Raw genomic sequence first — 18,895 nt, forward strand, 5'->3', positions numbered from 1 at the left:
TGAGCAAAATGCTAATATCTTAGTTTAGCATATTAGCATGCTAACATTAGCTAATAAGCACTAAACACAAAGTACAGCTGAGGCTGATGGGAATGTCATTAGTTTTGGAGATATTTGGTTAGAAAGCAAGGTATTTAACAATGTAAATTTTGACCAGATGTTCGTACTAGACAAAAAATTTAAGGGATCACGAAAGTTATTAAAATTTTTCCTGAATGGAGTAGGAATGTCTGTATCAAATATTTTTTGACACATTTTACTTGAAACTACAAATGTCAACCTCATGGTGGCGCTAGAGACAATAGGATTCATCATCTGGAAACCATGAACTGCTGTACAAAATGTTGCTCCAATCCGTCGCATAGATGTTAGGATATTTCACTGCATAAGCGAAAATTCGTACCTGCTATTGGTGCTAGAGGTAAAGTTAGGGACTCACCAACATCAGTGGTATTCATCCTCTGGGAACCATGAATGTCCTTACCAAATTTAATGGCAATCCACCCAATAGTTGGACCGAACCCACCATTCAAAAGACCCGTTACACATTTTTGCTAGAACTACCTACCTGATACATCAGTTAGTTTAGAATATTAAGCCATATCTGAATTGGAATGAATACAGTAAATATTACAGTAAATTGCATAAAATGCCCTATCTTTCTCTTTCAGTTCAGCCATGCCTAAATGTCCTGTTGCCCGAGTGTTGAAGTCCCATGTAGTTATGAACTCTAATCTGCTCATTTACTCTCCACTACACAGGGTTCAACTTCTTGGTTTAATAGTCACTGACACTCAGCCACCAGACTCACAACTGATACTGACCTGCACTTATATGGAGAGATCTACATCAGATGATTGAATGTAAAGAGCTTTCCTCAGTCAAATGTAAATGGAAATACCAGAGCACACACACTAGACCTGCTCACTATGGGTGTTACTGTCAGTTTTTATCTCCCTCTGTCAGCCCCCTCCCCTCTCACACACACGTTTTGAGGACTGCCCAAAATGTCCTCACTCCCAAGGTCTAAAACTCAAACTGGTCCCACATAGCTAGAAGTACAAATACACACACACACACACACACAATCATCATCATTACCATCATCATCCTCATCTCTTGCTTGGTGTTTGCCTTAGTTTTTGTTAATCTCCACCTCTTCATGCTTCTCTCTCTGAGACAAAAACTCAAACCGATTCAGTAAATAAAATACAGATGTAATGTCTTCAAAGGCACTGCCCTCCAATTTCATGCTAAAACGCTTTTACCGGCATCTTAAAAAAGTTGTTCTTCCCAGTCAGTTTTGGTTGACAACTCAGATCCATTGAGAGGAGAAAAGGTGGATTTCTTTAGCCACACTAAAAGAGCAAGTAGCAGTAAAAAGGATAATTAGTTCTGGTCATATAGCAGCAGCGCTGGTATTTTTAGCTGGAGGATTCACTCTGCAGATGCTGGGGTGGTGAATATTGACCCTGTCCTCCCGAGCCTCACTGCCACTCAGAAAAAACATCTAACTATCATTTGGCTGTCTTGGTCCGCCCCCCCCCCCACACCATATCTCTTCCCTCTTTGTTTCTATCTCAACAACATGGCAAATAGCTTGCTGAATGTCAGAAAACAAAACAGTGTTGCTGCTAATCATGCTCATATTTATTTAATAATTTAATCCACAGATAAAACCAGTGAAATGCACAGTTTAAAAAAAAAAAAAACTTGCAGTACATCATTATACACACACACACACACACACACACACACACACACACACACACACACACACACACACACACACACACACACACACACACACACACACACACACACACACACACACACACACACACGCATTTCTGTCCTTGTTTTCATGTAGTCTCTTGGCCCAAATACCAAGGAGAGCAAGACACGCACACACGGCTAAATCTCATCCCAGGCAATTCCATATAGAAATCAACCTGTAATGATTTTAATATTTCAATAAAGAAAAATAAAAAGCACCTGCAGTTGTACGAATCACATTATTCAGACAGATTCAGCTGTGAAACAAGAGCATCTGGTGGGGCCCCCACTCACCACAAACATCCTGAGGATGCTTGTAGGAGAGAGACTTGGTGATCAAGTATGAAAGCTCTTTTCTGGGCAACATGCAGGTGTTTTCCAAGAACGTATTTTCAGAATAAGATTTCTATGACCCAGTTACTGGCCTTGTTATTAGCCTGCACAGTAAAAGGGAACAAATAGATGACTGTGGGCACTGATAGTTTGATAGAAAACAGACTGGCCCATACAAGGTTGGCCATACATCCTTTAAAGTGACCCTCTGGAGTTTCTGGTAATAATCAATGATATGAAAACTAGTTAGTCTTTAGTCTTGGGTTAACAAATACAACAAATAGTCATGATGAAGTAATAGCTGAATATTTAAGGAAATACAGTCATCCGATTCCTTGCCAAGAGTTAGATGAGAAGGTTGATAGCAGTCCCATGTCTGTGTGTTAAATATGAAGCTACAGCCAGCAATGCTAGTATATAGTAGCTAAACTAAGCTAACCAGCAGTTTAATGTAGAAAAAACAAATTTAAACAACTTGTTTCACGGGGCGTTACATGCTGGAACTATTTTTTGAGTAACTCCCTGCTTATCTGACAACATCAGGCTGGAAGTTGCTGTAAAATTGTTTCAGCATGTTAACTTCCTTTAAACCATACCTTTTTATTTTTATATCTATGCTTTTGTACAGATTATAGAGATACAGTGTGTTAATAAGTCAACAGGTTAGCTGTTCCCTGTTGCTTCCAGTCTTTATGCTAATCAGCTTTTGGCTCAAGCTTTATATTTAGAGTAAAGATAATGCTAGCAATCTTCTAATCGAACTCTTGACAAGACAGCAAATAAGCATATTTGCCAAAATGTCAGAGTATTTCTCTAAAGGTTAAAAGGCCAGGGTTTAAAAGTAGACTTTTACTCTCTTCAGATACAGCAGACAGTCAATTGAGACATTGCTGAACATCAGTTCATCACCTGATAGATGACTGTCGACATCAGAAAATGTTATCATACTGTACAATACCTTTAATGCTTGCAGCTTCTTAATACAAAGGCATGTATGCCCCACCAAGAAGAAGAAAAAGAATAAAAAGAAGAAGAAACAAAACATAACCATAACTTTACTTAGCAATGTGTGTTGTTTCTTATTTTCTGCCCAAGCAAGAGAAATGCAGGGATGAGAGCTGGGAAGGGCAGGGTAGTTGATGGAGGTAGTGAGATGAAGCGGGGAAGAACAACACTCTGGTGAAGAGTGGCTGAAGAACTGGGAATTAAATGCAACAGACGTGGTGATTAGATGAGAGGCAGGTGAGAAGGCTGATTAAAGGCAGGTGGCTGAAAGAGAAGGAGAGAGGGAGACAGAGGACAAACGAGGCAACAAAACAGAAATTATGGGGAAGTGGGGGAAACACAGGAAATACAAGGAAGAAACCAGACATGGCCAGGGCCGTGACAAAGTTATGTTGAGTTAATTAGGTTGAAAGATGCATTGTGGCGATGTGTTATGTCATCAGAAAGTGCCTATTAGAATAGAATAAAGTACAATAGAATAGAAGTTTAATGCAGCACACGTAAGCATTGTGAGGCAGCCATGAGTCAATGATCTACTCCTGCGAGGCCAATTAACACTCTGCTGCTCTCGGTACAGCTGAACATTAAATATTGATCCTTCCATCACTGTTCACAGTAATTTGTGTCTTCAGGTGGAATTTCTAACTCTCTTTCACCTCTCTCCATCTGTGTCTCCTACTCTGGAGTAACTCATAGGACACAATATTACTGCCTGCAGGTATAATTAAAGAGGAATAAAGCAAGCTACAGATAACCAGAGATTATGTAAATTCTTGTGAGATACGATAATGTGTAATGTGTGTAGAGGATACTCCCCTATTCCCCACTTTATGAGACAGGTATTAGATGTGGGGAGAGATTGAGTGCCAAGCAAAAATTTTACAGATTAAAATTATAGTCATAATTATTGATATTCATAAGAGGAGGTAAAACAGAATGACATGAACTATTTTCATTAACCATATCATTGATTAAGCTGCTTCATTTAAATTTTTGTCATTTTCATTCAGTATTCAAGGGGTGTGGATGTCGGTATTGCCTGGAATTTAACTGGAAATGATTAACTAAATTCAAGGGTACCATTCAAAATTTGAACTTTGTGTCCTTTTCTCTCAAAGCAGATGTGTGTACCGAACAAATGCCAGAGAAACACAATGCTCACTACAGAAGTTCCCAAAATCTCAGATCCAATATGATTACTTATCCAGTACATCATGAGTCATTATACAGTACTACCACCATGTGGTCATAACCCATTAATACATGGTTAAAAAAAAAAAAAAAAAAAAAAAAAAGACTTGTAAAACCAGTTTATTTTAAAATCTATTTTCACACTGCAGCTGATATTTTAATCACTTGAATTTGTACACAACAAAATCAGCAGGGAAAAAAACAACAATTGTATTTACACATGAGTGTAGATTTACAAATTTCAAAATAAGATGCTACTACATTTAGAAGGATCATTAAGATACCTTATGAATTAGGAGTATTTAATGACCAATGTTTCTTTTTGGCATAATTTTTTTCGCAGTTAAACTGCGAGCCAATGGGACTGAAAACCATTTTCTGTAACATTATTTCACTCTTGTGTAAACTATGCTATGAATCAGATGGGAAACTTTAAAGTTGCAAAACGTGATTTTTCAGTGCAATAATTTTTGTCTAACTGACTTAAACATTGCTAACAGTGTCTACCTGCAATATCCAAACCAGAGCATCAAATGTACTTCCAATAAATTTCAAAGAAATTAATGATAGTTATGATGATAAATTGGTTACCTGAACATTTTAATGAGGGATAGTCCACATTTATCAGGTAGTGATTCTACAGTCAATACCTACAGTTTAGGATTTATAACAGGCACTGACTAAACACCTCTGATTATGGAGAAATCCATTCCATAAATTCTGTGCAGTCCATTGTCTATGATGCTTAGATACCAGAAGCATTACATTAGAAAAAATAAATAAATAGTAGCTTTTTACACTCAGTTCGAAAGACTGATGTTTTGAAAGGCTCAGCTGTAGCATGTGTGCAGTTTACAGACAGTAAGACAGCAAAATGAACAGCACTGTACATGAAGAATGGAATGAGAATTAATCACATTATTTGGAGTGAAAAAAAACATGCAAACACATCTTTCAGGAACAGATGCATTCACAAAATACCTATGTCATGTTCCATGGTTAAGGAATTACAAGGTGCTTGATTGAATCAACATGAATGATTTACATTCACATTCTGATTAGAACCAGCCTCTCATCAGAGTCTCATTTAACTGTTAAACTACGTATGTTTCATATGGCTCTAGCAAAACTTTTCCAAATGCACTTGCTGCCAGAGCTGTACTCACTTTTAAAACTGTTGCACAGCTACTAAAGGTTACAGAAAGTAACTACTCAGTGGATAACCTTTTCATTTGAAGAACTGAAATCTTGAAAGTGAGAAGATGTGCGCTAGATTCCTAAGAGATGCAGGTCAGAGAAGCCAGAGGGGAGCGTGTTGACAAGAAAGCACAGGAAAGTAAAACACCACTTAAGGGTACAAACTGTCAAAACAAACAAACTGTAAATCAATCAGAGAATACTGAAGCCAGAAACCTAGCTGACCGCTTAAAACAAAAAGGAAAACAGCATGTACCTCAGTCGGAAACAAGCTGGGGAAATGCTTTTAAACACAGCTTAATCAGGATGTAACAGCTATTCTGCTTGGGTTTTAACATGTTTAACTGTAGGGTGTGTAAATGTTTTTCTTGAAAATGTATGTATGTTTGTATGTATACTTTTCTGTAGTTACTGTACTCTGCTTTTGCATGGTAGTATGTAGGAATATTGTTCAACCATGCTACTCATTTAATGAACACTGGGGAAAAAAATCCAGAAATTTGAAGTAGAAAAATTTGTACATTTATTTAGAGGCCTCTTTTGTTCAAATGGAAGGTTTGGCAGTAACAGCTGAAGAAACAAGTCCATACGCAGTAGTTATTTGGTCCTTGGTTACACACATACACGTACATACCTGATTTGAGAGCAATGACAGGAAGACACAACATGTGAACACACAGGAAAGACTCACATTGCTGGTGAACAAATGATTCGAAGGTCTTGGAAATGCTTGTCTTGGTACACAGACTTTTTCAGCAGACTATGTTTTGATGGACAACAGTTGGTGTGAGGAAGCAAACCATTGCCAAAAGCTGTTTTTTTTTTTCTCAGCAGCTTTGGCAAAATTCACTATATGCTCCACTATAGACTCCTGGATCAATTAACACAGATCCATAAATCTAAATTTTTACTTTCATTTTATTATGTTCTGTCACAGTTATGAAGGTGCTGTTCACTGCAGCTGTTATGTGGTCCTTGGAGCTCTACTGGAGACTTGGGAGGCTCCGCTTTGTGGTGATCCATCTTGACCCAATATATCAGTAAATCAGTAAAAGATCAGTGCTGTTGAAGGTCTGTGGCCCATACGTCCAGGCCCTTGATCCACTTTGGGCTCCCATCCACAGTTTGCCAGATTCATTTCGATTGGTTGAAGGCCAGTAGACAATGCTTGCATCTAAATCCGCTCTGTTATTATCAAGAATCAGATGTCAGTGGACTCCTTCCTCCAGAGATCCTTTAGCTTCCCAAATTTTCACTGTGCGGTCACTGTAAAAAAAAAACAAACAGGAAAAAGTTCACCAAAAACAAGTCATAATAATCCGTGCTGGCTTCAAAATCATGTTTTTCATTCTGAGATTTAGTATGTTTGCTAGGAACATAGTACAGCATCATTACAGACTTGACAGTAGTTAAAAAAAGCATATAAATTCAAATTAGCATGTTCTGTGACTCACTCTGAGGCAGTGAACAGTTGGCTGCTGTTAGTGGCCAGGCCATTAATGGGACTGTCATGCCCCCGGACCACACCGAGGGATGCTAGCGAGCTGGCGTGCCAAAGGCACAGCAGCCCTCCTCTGCATCCGCTGAGCAGAACTGGGGAGCCTGGCACCACGCCCAGAGCACTAACCCAGTCTGCCTGAGCACTGGCCGACTGCTAGAAGACACAGCAACTGACAGTCAGTTAAAACAGATTTTACTTTGTAAAACTTTGAGTTTTTTGTCAGCTTATATAAAATTTAGAAATCTGGGCAAGCTTGAATGAGAGTGGATCCCCAAAGCTATGTATTAGCCTACCTGTAGCAGTTGTTTACTGGCTAAATCCCACTTTTTGATGTAATAGTCCCTGGAGCCGCTGTAGAAAACGTCTCCATACATGGCCAGGCACTCCACACCATCCTGATGAGCAGGCTCAAACGTATGGCTGGAGCTGATACTACCCTGAGCACCTTCTACCACCTCAAACATCTGTAAAAACAAACACATATACCCACGATACATAGTGCAGTTAATGCATACATAGGAATGGGAATGAATATACAGTTGTGTGTGTTTGTCTCTTACTTTAATATGATGGTTTTTGGAGCCAGTGAGGACAACATCCTGTCCATTACCTAACCTTTCAACAGTCAGACACATGACAGGGCCCGAATGGCCAGTCAGCTTCCCTGTAGACACAAACCTAAAGAAAGAAATGTCAGAAAATTAGATTCATCCTGTTCCGTCTGCCTCTCAGAAATGGTTTGTACAGCCAAAACTCTAATCTGTGTTTAAACTTACTTGCGGAGGTCCCACATGCGCACAGCATTACCAGCAGCAGCATAAAGGAAGGAGCCAGAGGGGTTAAGAGCGATCCGGTTGATCTGACTTTCTCCTGGTGGGATGGATAAACTCTTGACAGAGGAGCAGGTGTCCCCTGAACCCACCTGGCCTGATGACCTGACATACATAGAAATGTCTAATAGATTCCCATTAGAGGCACTAAATATACATGAGGTTAAGCTACATAGATGTTGGAAGTAGGGTTGTTGCACTTACATAAGCGTTCTTATACACTTGGCAGAATCTCGTATGTCCCAGACTTTGATGTAAGCAGTGGAAACGGTGAAGACGAGACTAGAAGTGTACCTGAAATATAACGAGAAAAATAAGGCAAAGAGATAAAATAATTTATTAAAAGTACATTACAGTACATACAGTAATATTACATTTTAAAATGACTGCTAATTAAGTTATAATTTTGGTATATACTATTACCTGACTGAGACAACACTACTGGGATGATCTGCTAGAGACATTATCTCTTGACCCGTCACTAAGTTCCAGACTTTACATGTACGGTCTGAAAATATACACACACACAGACAAAAAAATCAAATTAGAGAATAGACTGAAATTTTTTTTTTATGAGGGCCGATCATTCAGTTTGAGGAGAAATTCTTTTAGGGGTAGTGTTTTAACAGAGAGCAATAATGTTTTCTCAGTTGTAAATAATTTTTTTTTAACCTTTGGATCCTGTGAAGAGAAGATCATCAGTGGCATCCACACAGAGAACAGGCTTGGTGTGCCCCTCAGCTACGTAGACACACTGAAGTTTGGCCCCCCGGCTGGTCTTAGGTACCGTCACAGGGTTGATCACGCCTCTGCAGTACACATGATACAATAAAAACTGTAAAGCTCCCACTGAGTAGTCATTTATCAGCCGCTGATAAGTTTTGTAGAGTTACTGAGTTACTACAGTACATAAAAAACTACACTACATTTAATTTTATATTTAAAGAGAAGTAGCCCAAAAGAGTTCTTAATTAAAAAGATTGACATTTAATAAAAATGAATAAAAAGAATTGGATTACCTTTGGCCTTCAAACACAGGTGACTCCTCAAACCTGACAAAATAAAACAAGATAACATCAAAGACTGTGTTGAAACAGTAAAAAACACAGGTGAGAACTTGAATTTAAGGAAACAACACAAGCAGCTCTGTGAGGCTGTACTTTGAGCTGAATGCTAATGTCACTATGCTAACATAATGCTCACAATGATAGTGCTAACAAGCTGATTTTAAGCAGGGATAATGTACTTAACATAAAGCACAGCTGAGACTGATGGGCATGGCATTAGTTTTAGCAGGTATTTAAACCGATTTACCGAAAAATCTTTGAATTGAAATCATTGATTCAAAATTGGGATGAAAAGTGAGGGTATCACCAAAGTTATTAGAAGTTATCCGGAGAGGGACATGAACTAAATTTCATGGCAGTCCATCAAAAAGTTGTCAAGATATTTCAATCCAAAGCACAAATGTCAAACTCATGGTGGTGCTAGAGAAAAAGTTACCAAAGTCATTAGGGATATCTCCACGAAATTGCATGGCAATCCATCAAGTACTTGTCAAGATATTTCAGTCTATACTGAGTTGCCATCATGCCACAGGCGTGGATAATAGAATAATAATAATAAAGAGTTGTTGTGTTGATTAATGGTACTTTTTAACCGGTACTTTTCACTTACAGTGTTTTGTAGTCACTGCCTTTAGTTTTGTCTTCTGCTGTGTTAACAGGAAGTGTGTGTGTAGGTGCTGTGATGTGTATTGCTGTGAGTCCTTTGTCTTGCATCTTCCTTCGGTTGTGGGGCAAGCGGTCTAGTTGCCTCTTCTCGGCCCCTGTAGGTGACCTGGGTGCAGATCTACAGACAGTAAAATTGTCAGGAGCCATTTCGTACTTTGGTACAATAATATGTCATGTCTCCTTCTGCCGATTACATGTCGTTGGACTCAACGACATCACCATTACCCCCTCCCTTTAATATCCTCTGCCTTTGAATGGTTGCAAGTTTTTTTCTAAGTTAGTTCTTAGGAATGCCTACACCCTAGGACACTATGACTATCTCATGATGCCTTCTGGACTAACTAGTGCCCCATCTATTTTTCAGGTTTTAGTTATGCTATGATATGCTCAACCAGTTTGTCTCCTCATCTTCTCTCCAGATGAACAAACCCAAACACAGCATGTCTGTCAGGTTCGGCAATGCCTCCTAAATCACCAGCTCTTTGTCAAGGTGGAAAAATGCAAGTTTCATGTCCCATCAATTTCATTTCAGAACTGTATCCAGATGGACCCAGCTAAGGTCAGTGCTGTGGCTGACTGGCTGACCTCCACCAGTAGGAAGCAGCTCCAATGCTTCTTTTCATAAGAAATTTCAGTACTGTTGCTGCCACTTTGCATGCTCTAACACCCTCTCATCCAGTTTCAGTGGTTCCCCCACACAGTATAAGCCTTCCATTAGCTAAAGACAAATTTCTCCAATGCTTCCATCCTCACTCTCCCTAATGGTCCAGAACTGGTATAGCTGCTTTGCTCCCGCCAACCAATGTCTCCACTCCTCCAGTGCCACCTTGACAGCCAACAGCTCCCTGTTCCCCACATCCTAATTTCTTTCTGCAAAAGAATATTTCCTACACAGGGATGCAGTTTATTATCCTGTGGGGAGCATTGAGACAGGACAACTCCGATGCCCATGTCCGAGTACATCCTGATTGTTAAGAGGCTAAAATCCAGTCAAGCGAGGTGGGCCCTCTTTTTCAACAGATTTAACTTTACTCTATCCTACCGTCCAGGCTCCAAAAATAATAAAACCTGATGCTCTGTCCCGCCAATTTGACTCTGACTCCCCTAATATTTTCCTTCTTCCTGTGGGGTGTTTTGGCAGTTACACCGGGCATAGAAGAGTTAGGCAGGCTAATTATAATGCTCCTGAGAGTTTTCATCCGAACTGGTTGTTTGTCCCTGACCCTCTTCGCTCTCAGGTGATCCACAAGGCTCCCTCTTCGCCTGTCATCCTGGGATAAAGCGTACCATCTTTGTCACTAAGCAATGCTTTTGGTGGCCATCCTTGGAAAAAGAGGTCAGAGAATATGTGGCAGACTGGCTGGTGGGGTCCAAGAACAAAACCCCTCAACACTGGACTTCATCACTGGTCTACCATTATCTGAAGGTAACACCACAATCCGCACAGTGGTAGATCGATTCTCTAAAATGTTGCATTTCATTCCTTTGCCTCAACTACCTTCAGCCAAAGAAACAGCCGAGGTCATTCTTTCCAATGTTTTCCGTTTGCATGGATTTCTTAGAGACATTGTGTCAGGGGGCCCCAATTCATTTCTCTATTTTGGAAGGCATTCTGTTCTCTGCTTAGGGTCACGGTTAGCCTCTCTTCCAGATACCATCCCCTATACAACGGGCAAACAGAAAGAATGAAGGAGCTGGAAACCTGTCTTTGCTGCCTAACCTCCCACAATCCCTCATCCTGAAGCAACACCTCATTCGGTCTGAATATGCGCACAACACATTACCCTGCTCTGCTTCTGGTCTCTCTCCCTTTCAGTTTGCTTATGGCGACCAGCTACGTCTGTTTCCTGATTTGGAGACCAAAGTTGGAGTCCCCTCAGCCCAAGTCCTCATCCACCGTTGCTGCAGCATTTGGAGACACACTTGCCGACAGCTCTTCAAAACCTCACCTGGTAAAAGAGGTCGGCAGGTCATAGATGATCTGCTGCTCCTTCATACCAACCAGGACAGAGGGTTTGGTTGGCTGCCCAGGATCTCCCTCTTCGAGTGGTGTAGAGTAAGTTAACTTCTCGTTTTGTGGGACCTTTTTACTATCTCTAAAGTTATCAGTCCAGTGGCTGTTCATCTTAAACGCCACAGATCCTGGAGGATCCATCCCACATTTCACGTTATCTGCATTAAACCAGCCAAGGAGAGTCCTCTGTCCTTTGCCTTGTGTACTACCTCCTGTTTTATTATGATGTCATTAATGCCCCTTCTCATTTCAGATTCAAACTTCCTGCCCTCCTGTGTTTCTCAGCTTTGTGATTGTTGGCTTCGCCCTAATTTGGTGCACATTTATCCAATTGTCTCCCCCTCTCCCAGTGTATTTAGTCCCTAGGTCCCCTTCTCTCTGTGCAAGTTCATCTTTGTTCCTTGTGACAAACACTTGAGAAATCTCTTTGTGTTAGTGTTCGTGGTTTTTGTTAGTTTGCCTAGTCTTGACCACGTCTTTTGCCCAGTCCCTTTGGAATTGTTTGCATGTTCTATCTGCGCTCCTGTGTACTGTCCTGTTCTTTAGTAAAGAAGCTGATTTTTTCAAACCCTGAACGTTATCTGAGTCGTGCTTTTGAGTCCTGTTTTTTGTGGTGCCAATGTTTTATGATAAATATAGGAATTTGCTCAACGGTACTTTGGCAGGGTTGAAGTATGGACTGAATCTTCCTGATCACCCACTGCCTTTCTACCAACATTCTTCAATATTATAGAGCTACTGTACTAACTGATGAACTTGCGACAATAATCCCCTCAAATGAAATAAATATTAAACATTTCAGCACAGAGCTCTTCAGATATTTATCTACTGCAGAGAAAAGCTGCCTTTAAAACTTACATTCCAGCTGGCCTGGCACACTGTGCAGATGGGGAAACAGTTTGCGTGCGTTCAGGGGTTTGACCAACACCGTGACCCTGCAGGTCTACCTGCCCTTCCAGGCGTTCTGAGAGGGGCAGCACTGGGGCCGAGAAGTCTCCCGTGGGGGATTCACAGGATAAATCCCCACTGCTGGCATAAAGCAGCTCCATCTGGGTGGTGGTCCGCCTGCGAGCCTGAGGAACCAGAAGTGTTTGGCTCAATAATCAGCTGACTCACAATTCAATGGGCCGGTTAAAAATTATTCCAAACCCTAAAAATAACTACTGTGGAAAAAAGTTGTCTTTATAAGAAGTAAACTGTGTAATGAAAGACATTCATTTTTAACTTATACTGTTGCTTTAACCTGGACAAATACTAGTCTACAAAGAAAGGGATTGTCATGCACAGTACAGTACCTTACTTCTTGGTCTGGATTCACCACATAACTTCATTAGGTCTGATGCAAGGTTTCTGAAACATGTCAGGAAATCAGTTATACTAACTCTAACAGAATTAATAACAAAACAAATTTATATGACACTATTCTTAATAAAAGGAAAGATATTTGAAATCTAAAGAAACATAAAAAACAAATAGGAAACAATCAGCTGTAATAATGGCAGGTCTTGTGCTGCTGTACTGTAATTTAGATCCATTGTGAGTGACATTTAAAATATACTATACATGCCTTCTCTCTTGCACATATATTAATGTACACTCTTTTACCATGACGTTAAGAACTGTAAGAATAAACTGAAACTAAAAACAGAACCTTTTCTGTATTAACAATATGTATTAAAATCCTTTTGTCTAATTTCAACCTTTGCTGTTGTCTGATTAGCTACAGTACCTGAAAGAGCCTATAAACCAATGCCTTTAAAGAAGCATTACAATTCCTTGATGAACCTAGTCTGCCCTGAACTGCCTTTTTTTTCTGAACATCTAATAAAATGTGGTGTTGAATTGTTACTGAAAAAGGGCATACTTTGAGTCTTTATTTACCTGCCCTCTGTGGCTGGGCTGGGGGTGGACTCGTCACTGCTGCTGTCATCTCCATTTTCTGCACCGGGGAAACACACACACACAGGCACACTAACACACATACTGAAAACTATGGTTTCTCACTGAATTTGCAAAGCATATGTGTGTTTTCCCTTGGTAGTATATCTGCTAACAAACTGTATTTTCACAAAATCTTGCAAAAGACAATTCCCATTCAGAAAGCTAAATATTACAGCACTATGGTGATGACAGCTTCAATAGTTTACAACAGGGTCACCAGGTGGAGGCTACAGTGTTCTGTGTAAAGCAAGAATGGAGAAAGCATGAAAGAGACAGAAAGCTACAAACACAGAAATATAGACACACAAACTGCTGTGTACACAACACTTTAGTTTACAGTCCTGCTGCAGCGTGGGTTTTTATTGCCATTTAGTTTTAGTGACAACACCTTGATTAAATGGGACTGATTAGCAGGTGGAGTAACGGGACACTTAACACAACACATCATGCATGTCATGGCAGAGTTACTTCATCTCAGTTAGTTCTTTAAAAGGACTGAGGGTTGATGCACACTACAAGATTTCTTAATCTATTGAAGAAACGGTTACCATATGCACTTTTAATGCAAAGTTTCTTAAATCTAAGAATAATCAGAAATTAAATTCTCTCCTTTGACCTACCAACTAATCTTGCTGAGACTTATTTTTTGTAATCATGTGGCATTTTTCTTCATACAAATGGAAGTTTTTCTTTATCTGTGTTGTTTAACGAACAAGAGATGAAAATTGCTTTAATATTGGAAACTGGAATTGGAAGCAACAACAACAACAACAACAACAACAACAAAAAGAAAGTCATATGCAAAAAGCTAAAAAAAATTCACTTGATGGGATCTTTTTAATTTAAGTTGTGTTTTTGGCTAAGGACCAAATGCTATTTGGTGCACTGTCACATCAACTTAGCAAGATTAAAATGTATCTATACAACCAAAAGGCTAAAGGTCTATTTCGATCTTTGAGTTTATTTCTGTAGCTGTCTTCAACTGAGAGTTAATCCAGAAGACATTTTGTGGTGTGCATGTGCCCTGCTCTCTCAAACACAGTCACATTTCTATGCATCTCATACTCACCTGGTGACAGGTAACCTAACTCTGAGTTAACAACAACACAACAGAGAAAACAGACAAAAATTAAATTAAATTCAAACCCAAAGATGAGGAAAAAGCTATTCTTTATTTTACAGGCTTCATGTGTTAATTAAGTGAAACTTTTACATGTTCTCTCTAGTAAGGAATACTTCAGAGTATATCAGTTACAAAGTATTAATTCTCTTTGCACACTTAGAGAGGAAACTCAAGCCTGCAAAATGAAATGTTGCAACATGATGAAAGCAAAGATGCCTGATAAAGGTGATTGTGCTTGACATGCTCGGACCAGTATTGATTTTATTAGGGTTTCAAACCTTGCAGAGCACTGCCCAGCAGGGCATCCAGCTCTGGGTTGATCTCAGCTTTCTCCTTCAGCATGTGGAACAGCAGCTGGTTCTGGGTGGCACTGTTAATCTCTGTCTGCTTCAACCTGCCCTCCATAACCTTCAGCTGGGAATCCTTCTGAGCTGCCTGCAGACCCTAACAGTGACCACACAGCAGACAGGTTATCACTGAAGATGCAGCAATAAATTATTTCTCATTACTTGTATATCTTAGAAACAGTCAAACATAATGAGGGCTCTGTGTCTTCTAAGTTCAGCATGTTCTTTTAATTACTTTATTATCTGTCCTCTGCTTTGCTGCTGCGTTGAACCACATTTCCTCACTGGACCAATTAGGTTTCATCAAATCTAATCTTATCTAACCTAATTGAAACTTAATTTAATCAAGTTGTTCCATTTAAAGTCTCATTGAATATAATCTTATTAACGAGCCACGGCTATGAAGAAAGCAAGGTCAAGATGAAAAGAAAAATTGTAGGCAAGTTGCCACAACAACCAGCAATATACTATCAACAATCAAAATACAATAAAATTAATATAGTATATTTATTTTGAAAGGAATCATAAATAATCAAAAATAACCGGGGCTTCATGTTAGCTTGTAATTGATCTATGTTAGATTACAATGCTGGGTGTGGGGTTAAAAATGCTGCCTCCAGAGTAATACAGAAACCTGACCTTACCTCTTGTCAGTGTGTGAATGCAAACAAAGACACACTGAGAACATTAAGAAAGAGAGAAAATTAAGTCAGTGAGGGTGGCAAGTACCTTATTGATGGCCATAGTCATGAAATGGTCCAGAAGGAAGCGGGCCTCTGATAAGTTACAGGAGCTGATCACTGCGGTAACATCCACTGTGTCTCCTTCCTCCTGTATCCCATAATAATAACACATTCATTAAAGTGTCGTTGTAAAAAACTCAGTCATTGGAAAATGTTTTTAGCCATGGTGTAGCTTGTGCAATATTTGAAGGAATAGTTTTTTACATTTTTGAAAAATAAGTTCATTGGCTTTCTTGCCAAGAGTTAGATGAAAAGCTTGATACTACTCTTATATCTCTGTGTTAAGTACAAGGCTGAAGCTTAGCTTAGCTTAGCACAAAGACTGGAAACAGGGAAAAACAGTAAGCCTGACTCAAAGCTAACAAAATCCACCTGCCAGCACCTCTAACACAAACTAGTTCTTACATAGAGATTAGTTGTTGATAAATATTTAGACCCAGTAAATGCCAGGTGTAACTGTTGCAAAGATAACTGAGCTAACTGAGCAAACGAACATTAGCTTGCTAACACATTCAAACTGAAGAGTAAATGAGGTAATGGGATATTGCTGACACTACGGACATGACTCTTAAGTGCTGTTTAATAAAGCTATAAACTTGGAAGATCTTATATTATTTTTTCAAAAAAAACACAAAATATACTGCAAATTACAAAATGTTATGCCAATAACATTGGCCTAAATGACCAAATACTTTCCATTACGTTGAATGTGTATTTCAACACTTCTAAAAACACTTCTATTGTAATCAGATCATTCCCACTCATTCTGAACTGTATGAATACTACTAATTCTGAAACACTTCTCCATGTATGCAGTCATACCTACATTTATATAGGACTGTCAGTTGATTTTTATATATCGTTTGGCCTCGTAAACTGTCATTTTTGGTAATTATGTCGCAGTGTGTGATGAGTGACTTCCTCTTTACATAAGTGAATTCTTTTGATTGGAGAGTTCCAATATTTTCTACCAATTTACATATTCCTATTCCATCCTAACACTTAAGTTTTAATGGTGCAGCCCTATTAAACAAGTAGTTTGAAAGTAGCTAGCAGTTAGCAACCCAATCCTAAGCATGCACTGGTTTTATAAGCACCAGGGACTCACACAGGTATTCAGCAATAATACTACAGACATATCAACTTACACAACATTATAGCAGTGCTCTCAATGTTACCTCATTAGTGACCGCAGGCTAACAACTTAAGAATAATTGGACAGTTTAGCACCAATGACAGAAGCCAGAGGATTTTGGAAGACATTTTGACAAGCAGATATCAGACATAAGCAGCTATGGTAACTTTCTGCCATTTCTCACCCCTCCTGTCACTGTGGTAACTTCTAAATTGCTCATTCTTTAAACTTCATAATAATGAACTGAAACAATTTATGGAGCATCATGAAAGACTGACAGAGTGAATGTGCCATATGAACCTATGCCTGATGCTTATGAGTCAAAGTAGGGTTCAAAAAAGTCTTAGAGGTGTCAGTGGTGCTGAACTGTGTAATTATTGGATTGCATTCAAGTACAGGCCTATATTTGCTAATTGGGTAGAGACGTGTGTGTGCACTATTATCACTATGTGCATGTGTATATTTACATTCACTGCCTTAATACTGACAATGTACTGTACAAACTACATTTCAAACTATGGTATATTTGCCCTACTTTAACTTTAGTTACAAAGCATTAAAACTACAAGCATCAGGAGTACCAAGGATTATTAGATTCCTGATATTCTCTTACCTTGGCTTCCTCTATCTGCATAATGTTGGCCTGGCAGTCGGCAATGCTGTCGTTGATGTAGTCGATGTTGGCGCTCAGAGACTCCAGCTCTTCATTCAGGGAGGCCAGGGACCGGTCAGCATCTGCACCGTCCAGTGCCATCTTCTCTCTCTTTTTGGACACTCGCTCCCTCCGTCGGGTCAGCTCCTCACGTTGCTGCAATGGTGGGGGAGTTTAAGGAGAAGAGAGAGAAAGCTGGAACAAAAAGGACTCATATCTTTTCCAGGACTGGAAGAAACACAATTCTCCTATTTTGCCTTGTTATTTTTTGTCATGTCCATGATAACCCAGTGTTATGGGGTGTTACCCTTAGCAGTCGGTTCATATCCGTCTCCATGTTAGAGACGGTCATCCGCTGCATGATGATGTCACTGACACGTCTCTCCAGTGACTGCCATTTGGCCCTGGCTGTCCTGTTGAGGTAGATACTCCCCATCCTTACTGGGGAACTCCTTAGGAGGAAGATATTCCTCTTTTAGAAGTGTTAAAATACACATTCTAAAGTGCTAAAATACAAACTGTTTTATACAGACCACCTCACACATATTGTACACAAGCTCAGATGTCATACCTGGCTCCATCGGATTGGGATGCTCCAGAGGTCTGCAGCCTTCCTGGTGTGGCTCGATGTGTTGGGTCCTGGAGAGGTTCAGGTAGGCTCACCTTCCTGCTCACCTTACCCGACATGGGCCTCACCTGCCGTCTAAGAGCTGTCACCTGATACAGTTCACATAAAAGACATTAATTCTGCACATTAGACTACAAACAGAATGAATAATGCACCTTATGTGTGGATTAATTTCCAAACCCTCCTTGTTTGACTATGAGTGTCTTACCTCTTCATTCTTCCTGCGTAGAATTAACTCCTGTTGTCTCTTATGGGCCTCCAGCTGCCTCAGTTGGTGCTGTAAGGCGAGACGAATATTAAGAAGAAATTGTCAAGTATCGCAAGAAATTAAAAAAATAATAGAATATAAAAATATCTTTCATATTTTCCAAAAAGCACCTTTTTCCCTCAAAACACAATCATAGTTGAACTTAAATCAATTTGAGAGCACTAATCATGACGTATACAGGGAAGTTTTTGATCCAGTGATTTTGGGTCAGCCTAAAACGCTTATCAGTAAAATAAACACTAAAAATGACTAAAAATAAAAAATTAAAACTAAAAATACTATGAAAACTGATACAAATAGAAATACAAAGCTTTCTGGGACTGTTTCCATCCCTCTCACCTCGGCTCTTCGCTGGTCTTTCTTCAAAGAGGCAATCTCCCTGTTTCTCCTGCACTCTGTAGCCCTGTTCCTCTCCTGCTGCTCCTTCATCTGACGCATCAGCGCCACCTTGAGGATAAACACAACATGGCAGGATATA

General features: G+C 39.6%; 1 protein-coding gene across 2 annotated transcripts in view; it reads right to left on the reverse strand.

Annotated features, from left to right (window-relative positions):
* Nucleotides 1-4,425: 4,425 nt before the first annotated feature.
* Nucleotides 4,426-18,895, reverse strand: part of LOC120800061 (kinesin-like protein KIF21A) — a 41,263-nt gene continuing 26,793 nt past the window's right edge. For both annotated transcript variants that reach the window (XM_040145858.1, XM_040145849.1), the window contains 21 exons: nt 18,757-18,864; nt 18,358-18,426; nt 18,093-18,238; nt 17,829-17,973; nt 17,483-17,677; nt 15,721-15,822; nt 14,923-15,088; nt 14,591-14,611; nt 13,462-13,519; nt 12,876-12,930; nt 12,439-12,653; nt 9,511-9,684; nt 8,853-8,885; nt 8,506-8,642; nt 8,257-8,341; nt 8,038-8,127; nt 7,780-7,938; nt 7,564-7,681; nt 7,297-7,467; nt 6,957-7,156; nt 4,426-6,768 (listed from right to left, as the gene is read on the reverse strand). In XM_040145858.1, coding sequence (XP_040001792.1) covers nt 6,711-6,768; nt 6,957-7,156; nt 7,297-7,467; nt 7,564-7,681; nt 7,780-7,938; nt 8,038-8,127; nt 8,257-8,341; nt 8,506-8,642; nt 8,853-8,885; nt 9,511-9,684; nt 12,439-12,653; nt 12,876-12,930; nt 13,462-13,519; nt 14,591-14,611; nt 14,923-15,088; nt 15,721-15,822; nt 17,483-17,677; nt 17,829-17,973; nt 18,093-18,238; nt 18,358-18,426; nt 18,757-18,864 — 2,505 coding nt within the window. In that variant the 3' untranslated portion in view covers nt 4,426-6,710. The remainder of the gene's footprint in view (nt 6,769-6,956; nt 7,157-7,296; nt 7,468-7,563; nt 7,682-7,779; nt 7,939-8,037; nt 8,128-8,256; nt 8,342-8,505; nt 8,643-8,852; nt 8,886-9,510; nt 9,685-12,438; nt 12,654-12,875; nt 12,931-13,461; nt 13,520-14,590; nt 14,612-14,922; nt 15,089-15,720; nt 15,823-17,482; nt 17,678-17,828; nt 17,974-18,092; nt 18,239-18,357; nt 18,427-18,756; nt 18,865-18,895) is intronic.

The sequence above is a fragment of the Xiphias gladius genome, chromosome 2 (genome assembly GCF_016859285.1).
Source record: "Xiphias gladius isolate SHS-SW01 ecotype Sanya breed wild chromosome 2, ASM1685928v1, whole genome shotgun sequence".
NCBI classification, from domain to species: Eukaryota; Metazoa; Chordata; class Actinopteri; order Istiophoriformes; family Xiphiidae; genus Xiphias; species Xiphias gladius.